This window comes from Oryzias latipes, chromosome 5 (assembly GCF_002234675.1).
Source record: "Oryzias latipes chromosome 5, ASM223467v1".
NCBI lineage: Eukaryota > Metazoa > Chordata > Actinopteri > Beloniformes > Adrianichthyidae > Oryzias > Oryzias latipes.
Genome location: NC_019863.2, coordinates 6,115,642 through 6,138,294, shown reverse-complemented (window position 1 = coordinate 6,138,294; position 22,653 = coordinate 6,115,642). Strand labels below are relative to the sequence as shown.

General features: G+C 41.6%; 1 protein-coding gene across 1 annotated transcript; it reads left to right on the top strand.

Annotated features, from left to right (window-relative positions):
* The first annotated feature begins 6,320 nt into the window (after window positions 1-6,320).
* On the top strand, window positions 6,321-19,300 carry gdf5 (growth differentiation factor 5). Its single transcript, XM_004068721.4, has 2 exons — window positions 6,321-7,873; window positions 16,485-19,300. The coding sequence occupies exons 1-2, from the start codon at window positions 7,129-7,131 to the stop codon at window positions 17,441-17,443; spliced, it is 1,704 nt and encodes a 567-aa protein (XP_004068769.1). The 5' UTR covers window positions 6,321-7,128; the 3' UTR covers window positions 17,444-19,300.
* The last annotated feature ends 3,353 nt before the right edge of the window (window positions 19,301-22,653 follow it).

Below are 22,653 nucleotides of genomic sequence, written 5' to 3'. Positions count from 1 at the left end.
AACCTGGGTTATGCTAAATATCCTTTTTGAAAGGAACCCTTGGTTTCTAGCCATAGGCCCTTCACCACCACCTTTCATGACAGAGCCCGTGAACGGGTGGTGTTTTCTCATCAGGCGTTGACCTCCTGTGGTAGTAATATGAACAGCACTCATCTTAACCCTTGTGCTATCTTAGATGACCCCATCCTTACATTGACGTGTTCTCCCTACCATGACAAAGGTGGATAAAGGTGGAAAGATTTCATGTAATCCATGGACACCAGTGAAGATCACAAATCATTGAAGAAAAAAGGTTCAGAGCACTGTCTAGTGGGTCTAGATGACCCAACTCCCAATGTTAAAGTGCCTAGGATAGCACAAGGGTTACACACTTATCTCAGCTAAGAACCCAGTCCAACCTTGAGGAAAACAGCAATATGACTGTTTTTGTTAGATTACTTTTCTAATCTAGCTTTATTCAGTTGTTTTTCAACAGTTTCCAGTGGTCGTTTGAGAAACTGTAAAAAAAATTAGAAAAATTTAATTTATTTTCAACATCATTCTTTATGTTAATGCTGGGATTAAGAAATCAGAACTTATTGAAGACCTTCCATTTGATGTATCGGTATTTGTTTTTCTATAAAAATCAGAATTTAGGAAACATGACCAAAGTGTTTTCAACCCTTTTTTCAGAGTTGACTGTGCAGAAGGGCTGTGAATGTCAGCCCTGAGAGGTCTGTTTTAAATGGAAATACATTCATGGCCAGACACAACAACATGTCACAGAATCACAGGAGGAGTTTTGGTGAAAGTCAGGACAGGATCCATTACAGTCTGTAAAACAAAGCAAAACCACCCAACCAGCATGCAAGGTTACCAAGCGGTAGCATGAAAATACTTTGAAACAATTTGGTAAAACTGTAGTATTATTGAAAGTCCCACTTCGATCATCTTTTGATCTATTTCAAAGCTTTCCCAGTGGTCTTTTCATTATGATTCAGCAGTTTTTAGCTAAAATAAAAAAAAATCTGTTTGTTAGGACATAATTTTTGCATATAATTACATCTGAGTTGTGGGCAGGACTTATGGCACAGAGTAAGGCTGCCCTCATTTGTCCTGATCTCTTTGTTTACACTCTCTGCTGCTAGCTTACAGCCCCTCACAACCCAAACCTATCATTAGTGGTGCAAAAAATTAAAAAATAAATAAAAACGGCGACCAATATCAGAGCTATCCAGCCTTACAGTTTAGATCCAGATTCCAGGTCAAACAAGGAAGACAAATGGCGTTTACTTATACAGCACTTTTCTAGGCCCAAAACGCTTTACAGTCACAGTCCAATTCACACACTCACACACATTCACAGTGATGGCGGCTCCGCTTCAGTTCAGTGTCTTACCCAAGGAGACTTCGACATATGGGCGGTTAAGGCGGGAATTGAACCTGCAATCTTCCGATCAGCGGTCGACCGCCCGACCACATTCATGGATCTATTTGTCACCAAGTAGACATATTTGAATGGTGCGGAACAGGGAGCTTTTGACCTGTTGATTTAGTACCGTACTCACGTCACTGCTACAAGCTTTTTCCAATGGCTTTTTTTCACCTTCTCATGTTTCACGACTTTTTGAATAAAAAAAATAATCAGAAACATAGTTTTATTCTTACTTTTCTCTATGTATGTCCTCCATCATCAGAATAATGCCACAAGAACATATTAAAAACACCATTTCATTGGAGTGGGTCTTTATATCAACAGCAGGAATTTTGAAGCATTATCTGGGCTTTTCTCACAAAATAATATGAGGGATAGATGCCTGTAAAAAAGTCAACAACAAAAAACAAAAAAAAAGTGTTTCTTGCAACATACTCTCTGTTCAGTTCAGTCTGTTCAGTAAATGGTAAAAAAAAAAAAAGTCCTGACTTTGTAACAATAATATTAAAGAGCGAGGCAGCTGTACTTTTGTTAGTAAGACAGACATGGGTGAGTGACACTACTGAACCGCACAGCCAGACGGCGTCCGCAGGGAACGGAAAGCAGCCAAATAGAGAGTTGGTCTGTGAGCCTCCACCTCCCCACAAAACAGCAGCGTTTGCTTGGAGACGTGAGCTGTTGCGGCTGATCCTCGCTGCTTCATGTTCACATGGCAGAACGGGAAGTGGAGCCATGGTTTGGCTGCACACCTGTGTCAGCAGTCTGACTCTGCTCTGTTATAACTGGAAGCATTGGTTATATTGTAAATGTTAAAGGGCCAATATCATGACTTTCTTAAGACTTTCAGAATAAACTATATCCATATATATAATAATTTCTTACCTTTGGCACACCAAAGAAGGATTTTTTAATGAAATATTAGTTATTTTTGCCGTTCATTTTCCAACTCGGAAGTGAGACAATTCAATCTCTGAGGTACCGCCTTTCACTCCATGTGGGTGCCGCCCATTTGATGAAGTCAACCTAGAGCCGGCCTCTGCAGGGTGTCTGCGTCTCTCCCTCGAAAACAAACAACATCCTTACTTTTGCAAAGCTGGATTTGCATATTGTGTATTTATAATGAAAACGTTTTTGCTGATCACCACTAGCTCTGTGGAGATAGTGGGTGTGTGTTAGCCTGTGAGCAGGGCTGGCACCTAGCAGCTGGCTTAGAACTGGTGTGGACCAGGGGAATCCGACTGTTTGATTAAAACCCTTGTGCTATCCTAGGCACTTTGACATTGGGAGTTGGGTCATCTAGACCCACTAGACAGTGCGCTGAACCTTTTTTCTTCAATGATTTGTGATCTTCACTGGTGTCCATGGATTACATGAAATCTTTCCACCTTTATCCACCTTTGTCATGGTAGGGATAACATGTCAATGTAAGGGTGGGGTCATCTAAGATAGCACAAGGGTTATAACAAAACGAGGATCCACTCATTTTTGTGCATTGGTAGGGGCTGGTGCTTAGAGATCAGGTTTTTAGAGGAATACTCAGAAGTGTGTGGATGGATCAAAATACTGCTTTGGATTTGTTTTTAGTGAGGAGTGAACATTATAATACATTTAAAAGCTCAAAAAGGTGATTTTGCATAATATATGGTTCTCTTTGCTCCAAGCATAGTGTTTATTCACACATCAGTGAGGTTTCTAAAGGCCAAACGTCATTCTATACGCTGCCTATAATTCTCGTGCACCCAAACACCCGTGTGCAGTTGGTGTGATCAGAGCTTTATGGAGAGGGATCATATGTGAGGGAGAACATTAAAAGCATTCATGAGTTTCCTAATTTTCTTCATGACTATATGTACAAGTCAACTTAAAATCACAAAAAGTTACCATAGAATTTACTTTAATCTTAAGTGTCTATAGCTGTAGTGGTTCTTGAAAAATGTTAGAAATGGGGCTGACAGCATGCAGTGGCTTCCTGTGGCAGGTCCTACCTGGGCTGAACTCACTGACTGGATATGAGAACTGGACCAATTGAGTGTGACTTCACCTTTTGAAAATGACTAACTTCCCGACTTTCAGATTTGTCCGATTGTCTGACGCACACAGTAGTCCTCCCTTAAACAAATCCTTCTTCTTATCTGTGTTTCTCCTGCTTAAATGTGGCTTAATGAACATGGGTTCTAATATTTTACCTATGTATTAATGTGGCCTTAATATACTGTGTGTAGGACTAACTTCACCTTCAGTGGTCTGAATGTGCTTTTTTGTTTTGCATTAAGTTGCATCAATTGAGAAAAAGCGGTTCCTTAGAGCAGCATTCATGCGGTAAAGTTTCTATCCAGAAGAAGCCAAAACAAACATCAACACCATCACTGGCTTCCCCTGCGAGCTCAGACGGGCGGACTGCATTAGCTCTGGCGTACGTCTGATCAATGCTGCTTTTCCTTCAATCAGTTCCCTCCTGCTGATCAGTCTGTAGATGTTGTGCACTCAAAGACGCGTGTGAGGAGAACAGAAAGTCAGAAAGATGCAAAAGAAAAGACAAACATTGCTCCAGAACCAGCTCTGGTTACAAACTATCTGGGAAAAATCACATCTTGGCTAACAATCTGAACCCAACATTTCTGGCTGCTAATTATTCTGGAAAGCATGGTTTCAACCTAATTTGTGGAGCGAGCTGGCACAGTTTGTGGCTTCATAAATTAAACTGGCAAAGAGTGTCAGAATCAGAACCAGGAAGCCCTTCCCCTAGATCAAGTAGAGAAATAAAAAGTTAAAAACTCAACGATGTGACTGGATTTTTCTAACAGTCTTCTTTGACTTTGATTTGACATTCTTCCCAAGTGAAGGTTGACTAATACAAAGTAAAAAACAAAAATACAAGACCCCAAAAGACTGTACAGAATTTTTATGACCATTTTAAAAATCATACATTCTCTCTTTCCTGCTCTTCATTTGAATCAGATAAACAGCAATGTTTGTAGATACCTGTTTATTTGAATAGACACATGTTCAAACTTTTGACAGGTAGTTTAGAAAAATATTGCACACGTATGGTGTAAAATGTAATATGTATGTATACTATTCTATTTCGTAAGTGTTAATTTAAGTTTAAACCAGATCAAAAGGATTCATAGTGATGGGAAATTGTTACAACAAAGCTGTCGGTTTACACATTTTGGTCCAGCATACCATTTAAATTAGTTCTGGTGCTCTGTCCCTTTAACCCTTGTGCTCTTAGATGACCCCACCCTTACATTGACGTGTTCTCCCTACCATGACAAAGGTGGATAAAGGTGGAAAGATTTCATGTAATCCATGAACACCAGTGAAGATCACAAATCATTGAAGAAAAAAGGTTCAGAGCACTGTCTAGTGGGTCTAGATGACCCAACTCCCCATGTTAAAGTGCCTAGGATAGCACAAGGGTTAAAGTTGCGTTCACACCGAATGCGATTCGTGTGTCAATGTTAAGTCAATTCATTCTGTCCTGCGGCGCCATTTAAATGATGGGCGCAGTGCAGGTAGCAGCTCGATTTGAGCGACCCAGTGCGGCCACAGTTATTTGAACTTTGCCACGGTCGCTGCGTCGGGCTGTTCATATTTGGGACATGGGTGACTAGTTATTCAGAAACTCGTCCACATGGAGGAGATAAAAAAAAAAAAAAATGAGACAATAATCTTTTTTTTCTATCAATGACATCCCACTGGGTAAGTTAGCTGTCTAAATTGTCTTCATGATCCTTCTAAGCTCAGTAAACTACTCACTTTTTGGAGTTTTTGATCATTTTAGTCTACTGGGTTTGATAAAGAAGTAGTGTTTTTCCCCAAGTTTTATTATAATTGAGTTTTGAGGATAACAAAAATCTTTGAACATTTCAAACCAATTTAGTACCTGCTGCACCATCCTGACACTTATATTGGCGTCCCAACAGATGCCAAAAGAGTGGTGGCTCTCAGACTGATACCAGCAACAACAGACAGTTTACAGGCTCAACAAAAGGCCACCTGGTTGAAGAGGCATGGTCATCCTTTATTGACCTCAAGCCTGTTAGTATACAAGCCTACAGTGTTTCTCAGGATTACAGTATACCATTATGAAGAACAGAAGTTATATTCAGGGCCTCAAGACTATATCGTGGATTAATTATTTTTCATGTATTTCTTATATTTTGCTTTCTTATATAGATGATTGGTTTCACTTTTATGCTGCCAGTTGTTTTGCTTATGATTTACTTTCATTTATCATTCTTTGTATGATTTGGCGGAGTCGAGACCCTATCGGTCCTTGGACAAACAGCGTGTTGGTCAGGCACACCCTGAAAACCTGCTTTACTCCAGAATTAACTAATTCACGTTTATGGAGATCGTCCAAACGGGCAAAGATTAATAATGTGTCAAAGAGCGCGTGTTGTTTAGTTGTTGCTGGTGTTAAAGGTTAAAACTGTATAATAAATAAAAAAGTAAATGCTGGTTATAAAACAGTTCATGTTCACGCTATGTTGACTTCGGCTAATAGTTTTTAATATTAAAACGTGTATCTGTTAAACATAAAACCCCTGCTGATACAAGAAAGCATTGGGTTAGATGTGCGCCTCTGCATTTATATAGTATCCCTGTTTGGTTTGTCTAAATGAAAAAGTGTCACAGATTTCTTTATTTTGGTTAAACACATGTTGAGTGGTGAGGTGAGATTTAATTAGAGATTAAATATTTGCATTGGAAGATATTAGAAGGTTTTCTTTTATTAAAAGGAAAAATGGGAGAAAAAACAGACATTTATGAATTTAACCCAAGATTATTAGGTTGTGTTAATTTGACCTTTTAACTTGGTTAATCTAACAATTTAATACTTGGGTTGATTAGAGTAACCCAAAATTGTGGGTTAAAAATAACCCATCAAATAGTGCTTTTTAACCCTGAAGTTAGGTTAAAATAACCCAAGTTTGGTTATTTTAATCCAACCACTGAGTTTTTAGTGTGCTGCAGCATCACTGTTTCCGAAAACCCTGAAAACAATGTGGACCAAAGCAGTTTCCTCCGTGTGTTCATAGTGAGAGGACAGATTCTGCACCAGTTCAGTGAGTCACAGGTGGAAAAAAGAAGTAGGAAGATGTGTGGAGAAACACTGCTGTTTAATGGGTTTAGACGTCATGACGTCATGCAGTAATTAAAACTGTTTTCTGGAATTCCTGCGCCGCTCAGGTTCGCTGGAGGATTTGCAGCACCTGCACCTTAGTGTGGGAGTGCAGTGTTTTCACTGGACGGAGTTCAGACTCCGGAGAGAGAGGGGAAGGGGCGCGCGAGCTTTCTCTGGGAAACCGCGGGTTTATTAGAGCTTTCTTACGAGCTCTCCAGCAGAACAGCTCCGCGCGCTCGCAGCATCTCCTCTGTCACGGCCAGGACCCCGCCAGCATTATGGTTGCTCCACATGACAGATGGCACTTTGCAGATCTTCAGGAATCCTCCCAACGCGCGCTTAAAGCTCCCCCGTCTCATGTTTAAGCTTTGGCTGCCTCGCTCTGTTTTTTTTATTCTGATTTACAAAGAAAAAAAGCTTTTGGTTGATTTCTCTCCTGACAGCTCAGACTCAGAGCAGAGGACCACCGGGAGGAGATAGACTGCGCGCAGTTCTGTCTGAAGTACAAACGTCAGCGCACTGCAGAGTGACACAGCTTTACTTACGATGACGGTTTGCCTCGAGGCACAAAGGATTTAGGATGAAAGTTGTGAGGCATCTTTCTTTTCTGTTCAGCTGCTGGACTCTCCTTTACCCGCATCCCGTCCTTGCTTCACGCAGCTGGACCACGCAAAAGGAGCGCGAGCATCGCCAGCTTGGAGAGGCAAGACGGCAGACAGAAGCACGCGAAGTTGGTCAGTTACTAAAAAAAGTTCCCGGTGCGTGGAATCCCTCCGCGCGCATCCCCGCTGGTCCGCCGCCGCTCAAAGGCGAGACTTCTGTTGATAGAAACAAACCGTCCTCCTCGCGGTCATCCGTGTACTCATCCGCCAAACATCTGCCGAAGCTGCAGGATAAGGTGGACAACTCAGCGCGCAAAGGGGTTTCGCGCTCCTGGGTGTCCCCAACGGACGCGCACGTCAAGGTCCATGCTCCCGCAACTGTTAACGCTTACGCAGCAGTGAAAGAAACCCCAACTGTTGGGGGTAAAGCCTCAGCTGGCAAGAAAATGGAGAGAGTTGCTTCAAAGGCAAGCGCGGCTGCTGCTGCTGCACGCGCGGCTTCCCCTCACCAAACCGGCGGCGCGCAGAGGAGGCTGCCTCCGGCGGCGCAGCGCAGCAGCAGCAGCCAGAATCCGAGGCTTCAGCACAGACAACCGCTGGTGACCCCTCACGACTACATGCTGTCGCTGTACTGGTCTCTATCCAGCGGGGGACTGAACAGCAGCGCGCTGCACGAGGCGGCTCTGGCCAACACCATCACCAGTGTCGTGGACAGAGGTCAAGGTAAACACCACCCTGCAGTTTACTTTTGAATACAAGTGCATTAATGACACCCAACCCTCCACTAATGCACGTTCTTGTCACTCATTTAACTAGATAAAAAAAATTATGTGTTTTTTTTTATACCAAGAATATTATTCCGATGCGTGAACTGAGTCCAGAAGCACATCCTCGGCATTTTCCAATACATTCTGCCTGCTTTTGTGATCTGGAACGGCTGAACCGGTGGTGCTGACTGATCAGTGAGAGGATGTAGGGAGCTCTGAAGAGCAGGGAGCAGAGGAAGCTGAAGGAGGAACACAAAGGGGGGCTGCTATGTGTGGAGTGAGCTGTAAGTAGGGTTCCAGCGGAGGGCTCCACTGAACATTAATTTCGTTAATCGTTATAATAATCGTTATACGTTAAACGTTAACCCCAAATTGTTCATAATAAAAAACAAAAACAATAAAGCGTGTGCAATCACACAATCAACCAATACATCTCTCATAAATATATAAAAAATCATGAAATTGTAAAAAACCTGCACACAGATTTTAAACTAGCCATTATATTATTATATATATCATTTTACTTTAAAAACCTGTTCATTATTTTAAAAACTGTTTTAAAATATTCATTTTCAATCATGTTTAATATTATTATAATTCCATGACTTGTGACTAACTCGGATTTCAATATCAATATTTTCCAAAGTAGCTTTGTTTTTATTTCGCATTGCTGTTTTTCAGAATGACTTATTTCTTTCTATATGAGCTTTTTCAGCAGAATGAGTCTGTCTGCCAATCAAACCAAACAAGGCGGAGACACTTTTGTGATTGGCTATTTCTTTACTCAGACATAAGCAGCAGCACCTTAACTACATCGATTGAAGTTGCTTCAGCGAACGTGACGGTGCAATGCCCACCCCTCAACACTAGGTGGGAGTATGCAACTCTACACATCATTTACAGTAGCCGCGGTTACATGGGCAAAATATCTTTATCGGATCAATGGTCGGATTACAATTCAACCGTGCACATGGGCACAGAAAACCTTTTTCCGATTAGAACAAACGTGTACATGGGTCACACTTTCGGTCAGAATAAATCATTTGGGCATGCGCAGTAGTGTTGAAAATACAGTAAGCGGAAATGAGTCCCGTTGTAAACAAACTGCTGCCACATACATTTTATGCAGATGCTCGGTAATATACTAGACGATCTTCCAAACGTGCTTTTATTAATATAATGAATATTATGAAGCGCCTCTTCGCTCATCATTTTATTTTTAATCCGTCTGTTCGTTGCTTTTTCTGTGGAAGAACGGAGCTGGAAGAAGGGTTAGGAGAGACTAACACGCGCTAACAACATTAGCCTTTTGATGGACACAAAATCCAGGACCATGCGGGAAACACTGCAATCTGCATCTTGGCTGAACGTAAATGTGTGGGAATAACATCAGCCTTTATTTTGTCGGGGCACAGCTGAGAACACAAATCCACGTGATTGTTTGAACAGTTTCTAAGGACTGAGCGACATTTCTGCTTTGAAAAGTTCGCACACCGCCCCAAAGCCACTGTGTGTGCTGGCGGTCCGAGCTCTGCTCGGATACACACGGTTCTCCTGAAGCCGGCAGCCGCTAACCCAGAGTGGCGGGTCGGCTCGCAGTCCGAATTCTCACACATAACAAAACAACAAAACGCACACGTAACAAAGCACCCTCCCCTCAAACACATTTTAATAAATCTAGCTGCTCTGCTCAGAGAGGTTCACTCGGTCCACTGGCACCGGAGCCCAAACGCAGAGCTTGGGTGCCGGGTCCAGACGTCAGTGGGCACGAAGTGCTCCTCCCCCGCATCCCCTTCGTGAGGGTTGAAAGAGAGGGGAGACTCAGCGGGGCGAGAGCGGGGCGAGAGCGGAGCGGCGCTTTTCACGGGGCGTCCGCAGAGCAGCTGGTCGGTCCCGTATGCGCTCCAAAGCTTTCTCTCAGCGAAACGCCATCTATGCATGAGGTAAACAAGAGCAGTAGTGACACACGATCGGAATGAACCGTTTACATGTACAACGATCGGATAAACAATCGGTATAACCCACCTATCTCGATCGGAAAGAAATCTTGATCCGAACAAGTCTGATCGGGGCAGAGTGTTCCGAACGGCGTGTTCACATGACACATTGTTCTTCCGATCAGGCGTTCTTTCTGATTACTTTTGCCCATGTAAACGCGGCTACTGTTGCCAAATTGGGCAATTTCCCCAAATGGGCGGTTTTGGTTCTAAATTTGCGGGTAAAAATGGATTTTGGCTGGTAGGCATAATTTGGGCCGTTTTAGGGTCGGTGTAGGTACCGTAACCGTTCGGAGTCCTTTCGACTGAGGATAACGTCACACTACGGTAACCCCACTTGGACAAACTAGGCTGCGTGGAGATCTGCTTGGGCTCTACATATTTTCCTCTCACGTTTCCTTTTGTGACATAAAGTTTTTTTTTTCTCTCATAAGTTATGTCTGACATTATTCTTTGTTGTGTTTATAGAGAGATTATGCCACAACCCACTTTGCAAAAACATCTGTGGCTGTTAGAATGAACCTGCTGCTCCACACGAGAGAACCGTGAGCAGCTGGAATCTGGTAGGTTAGTGTTCACAGGCAGGGAAGCTGCTTTGTTATAGTGTGCGGTCGAGAGAAGGGTTTGGACCGCAGACCGTTCAGCTGCAAATGCACTTAATAATAATCATAACAATAATAAAAGCATGTTCAGAAGATAATCTCGCTCCATGTTGGAGCTCTGTTTGTTTACAACGGACCTCATAATATCTTCTTCTATGGTAATATCGTAATTTTTCCAGACCAATCACTATCTGATACGTCATCGGACCAACGCACAGCGAATCACACAATGTGACATCAGCATTAGTCCCAGGACCCTGAACGGTTGTTGCAGGCTGAGTGGTTGTGGTACCTACATCGGTTCTGAGTTTTTTTCTTATGAAAATATAGTAGCGGACTAAGAGTTCCGCTAATCTTCTATATATGCTGGAGCTTCGTGAACGGACCAGGCAACATAATTTCTTATGTCTATCCAACTCAATAATCGTTTATACAACTCAAATATACATATTTATCTAACTAAATGGAATTTTACTCCAATTCAATTAAACGTTTTTCCATCTTAATTTATTGTAGTTCTTGAACTCTCAAAAGTCTAAGTTAGAGGCTGCAGATTTTCTCATTTTTATATAAAAAATTAAATGATACAGTGTGAATTTACAATATATCCCATACAAATAATTTCTCATGACTCTGACTATAACTTCAGTTTTTATACCATACTCTTGCACTAGTGGTGCTAAATAACCTCATCATCCTCTCTCTCCCTCTGACTCATGCAGAAAGAATTAAGCTTAGTAGGACAAAATAACTCAGCAAAACACAATAAAACAGCTAAACAACTAAACACATTTGGTCAAAAACCCACACCGAAACCCAAATCCGTCCAGACAGGCAAAGGGAATGGTATCCCACAATCCCTTGCGCTGCCGATCTAACAGCAGCACCAAAGTTACACCTACTCAATTTATTTAATTTGAATGAAAGTAAAATAACTGTCTGATAACTATGTGTTATTATTATTATTTTTAAGTTTACTGAACTCAAAAAAATGATTTATCTTAACTGAAGCAAATAATTAAGTTAGATCAACAATGTAAAAAAGTTTATTTTTCCAACATCCATATGCGGTCTTATCACCCTCTCAAGGTGGAAAAAGTATTATCTGAGCTTCTTCATCCACTAAATCATCTTCAAATGGACACGCCATGCTGTTTCACCTCTCTGAAAACAAACTAACCTTCAACTAAACCTGCTCCAGACCAGGTTATGTACAGAGCATGAGTTGCTATGGCAACTTGACATACCCTGAAACATACCTCCACTTCTGGATCCGAAAGCTGAGGTTATCAACTTCCTTAGCCTCAAACTTATCGTGGGAGCTAGCATAACTTGCTTTCTGGAATACCCCCCTGGAAGACACGACGATGTTTTGATAGATCAGGTTTATTTATTTTGAAGAGTTCTACATGGTAATCATGTTTCCATGTTTGAGTTCATGAGATCGTTTAGAGAAAGTCTCAGCTTTAGCTTCACAGCTGAAGCTGTGTCTTGATGACGGCTGCTTCAGCTGTGTTTCCATTTCTCTCTGACCGAGTTTGAAAGCTTGCTGTCGCGTGTTAATTACAGAGGGAAAAATAAAACCAGGGGACCTGATTATTGTCTCGATGAAAATAAAAAAATATCATAAGGTTCCGGAGGCCCAAGCAGCCTGACTCACCATCCTGCAGCGGATCTCTTTCTGTCCGCTAGCTCACCTCCCAGGAGCCGGCACAGTGATGGCGTGTAAGGGAAACCTTGATTTGACCTCAGGCTGGATCTGTGCACACAGAGAAGAGCTCTGAGAACAAGAGAAGAGCTCTGAGAGAAGAGTTGGGCAGTTTTTTGTCCATTCTGGCAGTTTTCAGATGACTTTTGGGCTGGAAAACAAGCTGGAACTTCAAGACGTGGACGACCGGCGCTTAAAGAAATCTCCTCTGTGGTGTGGTCCACACGAAACCGGTGCTCAATTGCTCTCAAACTAGTAAAAACCGAGTCGTCGATGCTTGCATCTTCTACAGCAACTATCAAGCTTAGCGTTTCATAAAAGCCATCCAAACGCCTCAAAATAGCGTCTGCAGACAGATTGTTTGTCTCTATTTGATCCGCTAATGTCAGCAGAGCCGTGCGGATGTCGCTGAAATATGTCATCATTGTAACTGGCACACCACAGAGCAGGCATATAGGAATACGAGTCGATTTCAGCCAATGTGCGTTTATATGTTTCATGATCTTTTCATATATTATGAGAGATTTATTGGTTGATTGTGTGATTGCACAAAGTCATATTTATCTTTTTAATTATGAACAGTTTGGGGCTCCATGCGAATGGAGCTGGAAGTTGTAAATGTATGTTTTAGGAGCCCAAAGGGCAGGAGAATAGGAAGCGTTTGGGGGGGGGCATCAGTAGGTCTGCTGTTCTGCAGGGTTCAGAGGCTGTGATGAAGAGAAGTTTCTTCTTTGTGAAGCTGCAGGAAGAACAAAAGAAACAAAATGAAATGACTGGCTTTTATATTTTCATTCAGTGCTTTGTTTCATCTAAGAACAACTCATGCAGACCAGGAGCTGAATTGTCATGTATAGCTGCTGCACAGCTCATGAAGCCTAACATTTATCATTATTGTCATAATGTCTCATCATACCCTTCACAATAAGATGTTATTATCAGCATGTCTTTTTGTGAAGGGAATGATGAGGTGCAGCCCTGCAAACACACATTTGCCAGTTTTCTTTTGTGAGTAATTCCTGTCCCATTAGTGCACACTCAGTTTGCCTTACATATGGATTAATCTTCTTTTTCTGAACTAAACTGACAGAGAGCCATGAACCAGCATGTCCACTAAGTCGAGGCTTCATGGAATAACACATCTGTAACAATGTCAACATCAATTGTCAACAGAGGGACCACACAGAACCATGTAATAAAGAGTTTTCATATCTGAACATGGATTCCAGATCAAGAAAATCAAGGAATGGTTTCTTCTTTAAGAACAGGAAGAGTGGTCGCATCGATGGGAAGGAAATGGGCCTGGTCCTATTTTCTTCTCAACTCTTCTGACAAAATGAAACAGCTGTAAACAATAAAAAAGGATCACAGTCTGGTTGCTTCTTATAGGACATGTTTCAAATTGAATACTGAATCATTATGGTTGTAGTGACCCACCTGAACAGCTGCAAGACTTAAACAACAAATAAATCAGACTTCATCTTCAGAAGTCCTTTGAACTTCATGCTGAAAACTTGATAACTCGAGTAGCTACAACTCCAAGAATACTAATTACAAGCATGTAGCTAAAAGTCGCTTCATCTCCAAAATATGTTTTCTGATGTACAAATCTTAGCTCAGAAGGCTATATTGTGCAATTGCTGGTATTTTCCAGGGTCACTTTTGATCATTGTCATTGGTCAGCAGCCAAGGCACAGGGACCAAACACTGTTATGTGAACTTTCCATGTGATCCAATCTGTCTGCAGACACAAGAAACGATGACAAAGACCACACCTGAGAGCTGAACGTCTTTAAAACATTTCCATGCTCAGCCTTTTTAAAAGTATGTAAGTGTTTGCGAAATCAAATTCCTCTAAGCTTTAATCAGACGGTCAACAGAAGAGTGCCAGCACATGGATGTGTGTGTGTGTGTGTGTGAGTGCTGCCTTGTGTTATCAGTTGCTGTGTCCTCTTCTGCAGATGCTGGTTTGCTGCCTGTGACAGTGGATAGCTGCAGGCCCACATTAGCAGCCCTGCTTATAATCAGACGTGCTCTCTCTGGTTGTAATGGACTCCTTAATGCATGTGTCGTGAGAAAGGTTCAGCTGTGAGGTCTGCAGACTTTCGGGAAATCTTTGGAGAGTGTAAACAAAACTTAGGCCTTACTGCTGGAGGCATCAACCTTTCTGTTGTTGTTAAAGCTTCATGCTAAAAATCAGGTTTCACTTTAGTGCAGAAAGACCATTCTTTGTTGGCCACCCCATAATAATACGACTACAGTCATGCTTGTGTGTCCACATGGACTTCACTGTTTCATTTCTCCACTGACAAAGAACTGAAAGAAAGATTTACACATCCAACTGTCCCTGTCTTTTTGCTGTGAAAATGTTTGAATCTGCTCACAGATTCTTTTGGGGAACTAATCTTTTTAGTAGAAAACGGCAGCTCCATGTCCTTTTGGAGACAAAACGTACTTGGCTGGGATGGGGGTCAGCACCGCTAAGTCTGAGGTTATGGTTCTTGACCGGAGAAAGGTAGTATGCCCTCTCTGGATAGGTGGAGTGCTCCTGCCCCAGGTGTGGGAGGCGCATTGGTGTGGCGTTCGCTGTTATGTGGTCTCTGTGCAGGTCCGTTTGTGGTGAAGAGAGAGCTGAGCCAGAAAGCAAAGCCTTCAATTTACCGGTCAATCTTTGTTCCAATGCTCACCCATGGTCATGAGCTCTGGGTCATGACCGAAAGAACCAGGCCCCGAATACAAGCGGCTGAAATGAGCTTCCTCCGTAGGGTGGCTCTTCCACATCAAGAGGAGCCGTTGAGGTGGCTCGGGGATCTGGCGCCTCATTTATAAAACTTTGCGTAGGATTTGCGTCAGAAGTGGCGTACGGATGAAACATAGGACGTGCGTACGCACAGAAATATTCGGATTTATAAAACCGTGCGCACGCACATCCTACGCATCTTTCCCTTAATAAATCACAACCAATTCTAAATGCAGCGCAGCTTTTGCGGCTTTATGACACGCCCATAGTTGCCCATAAATAGTCCGTGAAACGCCCACAAATGAATATTCATTGATTGCGGAATCATGGCAAACACAGAGAGGAAATGAAAAAAACGTAACTTCACTCAATGTGAAGTAGAAATTATCGTTGGCGAGGTGGAAAAGAGGAGAAAAATGTTGTTTGGAGGGCACAGTGTGGGCATTACTATTGCCAAAAAGGCACGTGAGTGGCAAACGGTGGCAGACGCCGTAAATACTGTAGCCTCACAACCTCAGACCGTGGCCGAAATAAAAACGAAATGGTCGGACATCAAAGTCGAGGCAAAAAAACGTCAAGTGCTGCATCGCCAGACGGTGTCTGCCACGGGGGGGGGGGGGGGGGGGGGGGCACCGGAGATGACCCCTCTTGATGAGAGACTGGCATCAATTATTGGGGAATCCCTTTTAAGTGGAGTGGTGACTGAGGCGGAGGGGGACACGACGCGCCAGATGCACCGGGTGACACCCCCCCAAAAGCTCCAACAGGACGGCTCGAGGAAGTCAGAACCGGCTCATAAGCCACTCGTCCTCGTTTGCCAGCAAGTCTTCTTGCTGTCTAAAGATGCGTTCACTCCGAATTCTTCCATTTGCCACATCTTCTAAGAGCGCAAGATCAGCCATTGTGCGTCATTACGCATTGTGATGGGGCATTTTATTTCCCTCCATTTAATTACATCTGATAAGCTACAGATGTCGGTAATAATCGACGTGGAATTTAGTGGGAAATTGTTCAGCGCAAATGTAATTTCTTGTTGCTTTCTGCATGGATGAGACATACGCCATACATTGTTTTATCAAAAATAAAACAAACTAAAGGCATATGCATGAATACCATAATTCCATAGCTTATGAAAAAATGTTTTACTATTAAAACAACTTTCCCCAGTGGACAATTAATACGTCTGTCTGTCTGTCTAATTGCACATATATCTGCTCCGCCAGACGGACACACTGACAAGAATATCAGTTTTGTACATTATTCCGTTTTGTTAACTATATTATTTATGAGGATGAATTGCACAACATGCCAATATTGCAGAACATATTTCACTTTTCTTTTTGCAAATAAGTGTTAATTTGAATTTCTGTTGTAATTTTCGTTTGATTTATTTTTATTTGTATGTATATGGATTGTGTCAAACCATCAGCACACACTGATCACTGATCAGCGGACCTTTGCTTCAGTTTATTTTTGTTGCTGCTCTGCAATTACTCATGCCCATGTTCCTCTTTCTATTCCAGATGACCATGGGCCCCTGCTGCAACGTCAGAAATATTACTTCAACATTAGCTCTTTGGAGCTAGAGGGGCTCCTTGGGGCTGAGCTACGAATCCTGAGGAAGCCTATGTCTGACCCCCGCATGGCCTCAAGGGGCTCTACTGCTGGCGAAGGGGGAGGGAAAAGCCAGTCCCCTTACCTGAAGCTTTACACATGTGCTTCAGTAAAACAGAAATGTGTTTTGCTCCAAGTGAAGAGCACGGAGGACTGGTTCAGCACACTGAGCAACAAATGGGAAGTATTTGACATCAATAAGATCTTCCTGAACTTAAAAAAGCAGCAGAACCATCACTCCCAGCAGCTCTGCTTTGAGTTGGAAGCACTGGAGCACCGCAGAGGTCGCCCCATGGACCTTCGCACCTTAGGATTTTCTCGTCTTGGCAGAACAAACAAAGAAAAGGCCTTTCTTTTGGCTTTCGGCAGAAGCAACAAGCGTGATCTTTTTTACAATGAAATAAAAGCCCGTTCAGGCCACGATAATAAAACCGTCTATGAGTACCTGTTTACCCAGCGACGAATGAGGCGAGCCCCTGCAGCAAGGGGGACAAAGAGAGTTCTGGAACTGCCCATGCCGTCCTTCACCAAAAACCAGCAAGGGAAGCCCAGGCAGCGCTGCCACAGAAAACATCTGCATGTTAACTTCAAAGAGATGGGCTGGGATGACTGGATCATTGCCCCGCTGGAATATGACGCCTTTCACTGCAGCGGTACCTGCGACTTCCCTATCCGCTCACACCTCGAACCCACCAACCACGCCATCATCCAGACCTTGATTAATTCAATGGACCCAAAGTCCACCCCTCCCACCTGCTGCGTCCCGACACGCCTCAGCCCCATCAGCATTCTCTACATTGACTCTGCCAATAACGTTGTGTATAAACAGTACGAAGACATGGTGGTGGAATCATGCGGGTGCAGGTAGCACAGACAGAAGAAGAGCACCTGTTCTGTACTGCAAGCTTGTTTAATCTATCAGACTTTAAACTGGAAGATCGACACTGGGCAAGGTAGTTGTTCTGTTAGACCCACTGCTGTGCAACTCACATTAATCTTCTACCAGACAGCATACCAAAGACTGAGCAGAGAAACGGGTGCTGATTTGAGACACTTCATTGCCACAACTAATCCTGACGGTGGCAATCAACATGTGCCGGAAAAGTAGGAGGTTATAGAAACAACTAGAAAAAAAAGGATTTGGGCTCTCCTGTCTGTTATATGATTGGTGTAAAAAGTTGTTTGTGTATTAGAAACTTTAAATGAAGTGTACACAGAAATGCCATTTCCAGCACTTAACTAACAGAGTCCTTTTTATGCCTTATCCAGAACTTGTGAAAGCATGCAAAGAATCTCTGATGTATAAATAATGGCCAGTGATGAAGTGCTAATCTGACCTGCTTCAAATGTGGGAAAGCTCCTCAAGCTAGTCTCTAATAAAAATGTTGAACTGACTGAGCTCCAAACTCCCATCACTGCTCCCTCCACCCCCGGAGCCTGTGCAGACAGAACTATCAAAGGAATTTGAGAACTTCTCAGCAGCCAAACTTACACTTCATCCCAAGAATGACTTATTATTATCTCAACACGTTGAGCAACAAACTGGCAGAATTACATTCTGACCATACATAATGATAATCAATAAAAATCTGAGCAACTGTAGGAAGAAGGAAGAAACAACGATTAAACGTGTTTAATCTTAAATGAATGTTTGAACAGTTTTCTAGATATTCACATTTCATTTTGAACCACTCGCATTCATCTACTCGCTCTAACATACACAAAAATCTACTCACTTATATATCTACATTCTTACTCCCACATTCATATACTTTATTCATATTGTTACATTCAAACTTTTCTAGTCTTAAATCATCATATGCTCATGCTCGGTATTATTTTTTTTCTCTGCATCACATTCACTGTACATTAATATTTATGTATATTAATTTAGGTAAGGAATAGAAAAATGTTGATCTAGATTTCTTCTACTTTGTTTTTCATCATGAGACCAAAGATGATATCGTCAAGTAAATGTTTGTAATGACAGGATCATGCGTTGAAGCTAATTGTTTATTTTTGTCCAAAATATTTCTGTCCGGGCACATTGGGAAAAAAAAAAACAAAACAAATGCTGTGTAGTTTTAATTTCAGGTTTACTAAATGTCCACTTATCATCATTAATAGTGAGTTGTGACCTTTGTAATTCTTAGGATGGATAGATGTCACTCACAATATTAAGAGGATTTCTTTAGTTTTGTGGACAACAGAATATCTGTTTGATTGTTATGATTAAACGTGTATTCAGACTGGAAAAGTATTTTGGGCTGGACAGAGTCCGCTTTATTTGGTCTGGATCAAGTCCTGAATCTTGCGTTTGGTCTGTATTGATTTTGGATTATTTTCTACACACCGTGTGATTCAACCTCCTGTTGCCGGTCCTCCAGTAGTTTTTTATGTGTTTGATTCTAGAATTGAAAAAAAGAGCAATAATTCTCACCTTTACTGCAAACTGTGTTTTGAGAAATACGTGGATAAGAAAAAGCCATAAACATTTATGTGTGTACAACTTTGTATTTACTCAGATTTATGGATAACAGAACCTTCCCGTAGCTTCACAAATATGGAGACTTTATAGCCCAGTCTAAAAGTTAGTTTTAGACTGAGCATACAAAAAATATCAATTAGATGATAAAATGAATAAGCAATTTGTAAATAGGCAATGTTACTAAAGTCTTTTAAAAGAAATACAAATAAGCATAGGTTCCTTAAAAAAAAAAAAAAATACAAATGTTTTCAGCACTTGCCCAGTTTTGCCAGCAGGTTTTGCTAGCTCCCACGGTAAGTTTAAGGCTAAAGAAGTGTACAACCTCAGCTTTCGGTTCCAAAATCAGAGGTATGTTTCAGGGTAGGTCAAGTTGCCATAGCAACTCATGCTCTGAACATAACCTGGTCTGGAGCAGTTTAGTTGAAGGTTAGTTTGTTTTCAGAGAGGTGAAGCAGCGTGGCGTGTCCATCTGAAGATGATTTAGTGGATGAAGAAGCTCAGATAATACTTTTTCCACCATGAGAGGATGATAAGACCACATATGGATGTTGGGAAAATAAACTTTTTTACTTTGATCTCAGTTAATTATTTGCTTTAGTTAAGATAAATCAATTCTTTTTAGTTAAGTGAGCTTAAGAATAACACGTAGTTATCAGACATTTATTTTACTTTCATTCAAATTAATTCAATTAAGTAGGTGTAACTTTGGTGCTGCTGTTAGATCGGCACCGCAAGGAATTGTGGGATACCATTCCCTTTGCCTGTCTGGACGGATTTGGGTTTCAGTGTGGGTTTATGACCAAATGTGTTTAGTTGTTTAGCTGTTTTACTGTGTATTGCCGAGTTATTTGTCCTGTCATGTTTAATTCTTTGTGCACCATGAGTGAGAGGGAGGGAGATGATGATGAGTTTATATGGCATCCCTGCTTAGTGACAATTAACTCAGAAATATGGTATTGGGATAAATGATTCAACTCTATTTTGTTTCATTCATTTTATTGTTTTAAAAATGAGAATATCTGCAGGCTCTAATTTAGACATATGAGAGTTCAAGAATTACAATAAATTAAGATGGAAAAACTTTCATTGAATTGGAGTAATATGACATTTAGTTAGATAAATATGTAAATTTGAGTTGTAAAAAATATATTGAGTTAGATAGACGTAAGAAATTAGGTTGAATAAATTTAACTCAATTACTTGTTACCAATTGAATTAATTTAAGTTGGATAAGTTATATATATATATATATATATATATATATATATATATATATATATATATATATATATATATATATATATATATATATATATATATGCGTCACAATGAAAATAAGATCAGAAACTCGTGCGTTTACTTCCTTTTCTCCAAGCAGAAACTCTTTCTTTTGATGATGCAGCCGTATTACATTTTTGATGGCCGTGTAATCTTCATACGCCGTCATTAAAATCTCAGACTCCGTCTCACTGAAGTAGAGCGCTCTCTTTTTTTTTCCACGCGTTTCCATGGTGACTCCGTAAATCGGCGATCCATTGAGAATGTCTTTATCTACTTGCCGTGCACGTGCATTAACCTTGTCTCGGTAACCCTGAGTTAATGTGCGTTCACGGCAAGTACATAAAGACATTCTCAATGGATGGACGATTTCTGTAGTCACTATGGAAATCCATGGAGAGAAAAAAGAGAGCTTTATACTTCAGTGAGACGGAGTCTGAGGCTTTATTTATTTACTTATTTTTAACTTGTCCTGTCCAACAGCTGAGCAAGCCGATCAGAGCTGAAGGCCTCTTGTGTTGGGCGGATTGGACTTACAATTGGGGTTTATGGATGTTCAGACAAACCGAGTGTATATTTGTAAAAAAAACCTTTTGCATTTGAGGCTAAGCTTTATTTATGACAATTATATTTGTATACATTAATTGTTGGATCAGACGGAAAGAAATAAGAGAGAAGGAAATAGAGTGGGATGTTAGAGATGGGGGATAAGGGGGGGCAATTGATAATACAAAGATAAAACATGAGAGTGTCATAAGTAAATTTTATGACTTAGTTCACACATCCAACAAATACCTCCACACACAATTTACAGGTTGGAAGTATATTCAAACATTCGTGATGAAGGATGTCTCACAAGACTTGTGCACACAAACAGGTTCACACAAGATTCGAACTGCCAATATTCTTGAATAGGGGTTAAAAAAACAATACCCATGTCCATATTTGTGCAAAAGCGAATAAGCAAGTGTGTAAGAATGTGTTCTTCTTAGAGTGTACCTTGATCACACTGAATGATCAAGCAAAGGCCCGGCACACCACACCCCAGAGCTAAGGGGCAGACAGCGCAGCAACTCGACCCATCCGGGCATCCGAGAGCCTCACCGCCAGACAAAGACCCGGTGTGGGTACCGGATGTTCTCGGGTTGCCGGATGTTCTCGGGGTCCTTCGGGGTCCTTCGACCAATGATGACGTCACACTATTTGATTGGCTGTAAGTTGCCACGACCAATGAGTTAACGTCGCTAAGTTTTTTAAAAAACTTTATTGACAATTGCGGTATCATACATTAACAATGACATTAACGTTAACAACGAACAATAACGATGTAATCAATATTGCCTCGAAGATCAGTCACCATTGCCAAATATAACATATTGACATAGAAAATAAAGAATAGAGGGGAAAAAAAGAAACAATGAACATAACACACAAATAAATAAAAACATAAGTAAAATAAAATAAAGGAACATAGAAAAAATCTAAGTAGTCTAATACTAGTTAAGTAAGGGGTACTCGTGAAGTTTGTATTTCTGAACAAAACTAAGCAATTTCAAGCCATTCTTCTTTTTCATATAATGAAGTGATTCAAAGCAAAAACAGAGCTCTTTATTAAATGTTATAAAAGTGGTTTGATCTTCAAAACTTGACCTCACCAAGATGGCGGTGCTCTCCTCCCATGAGGAACCACGTGATGTCTCCTCTAGTGATATAACTCATTTGAAGGACCCCGAAGGACCCCGAGAACATCCGGCAACCCGAGAACATCCGGTACCCACACCGGGACCAACCCTCCACCCACCACGGAGACGGAGGCCAAGACCCGGCTGCCACCTGGCGAGAAGTAGGAGGAACAGAGAGTGCGCAGGGCAGGGACCCGCCCACCCCAAACGCCCCGGGACCACACCCAACTGCTCGAAGCCGGTGCCTAGACAAAAGTCACGCCACCGCCCAGGAGTCCTCGGCCCCCACCCGCCCCCAACCTCAGCGGGAGGCCGGGATAACCTATGGTCAGCCCGCACTCCACACCCATGCAACCTGCCTGCCAGCCCTACAGAGGAGTCGGAGGTTTTGTTGACGAGAATAAGCCCATCATAACTAAAAAAAGCAATATGAGTTTCTGCTTGGCAAAAAATTAGAGAGTAAACACATGAGTATTTTACGACTGAGTTTTAGGGCCACCAAAAGAAAAAGGTAAAATCACAAGATTTTATCTCATAAATTTATGAGATAAAAACTCGTAAATGTAGGAGTTTTTAATCTAATAAATTTATGACTTAAAATCTTGTAAATTTGCAAGAAAAAAGTCATAG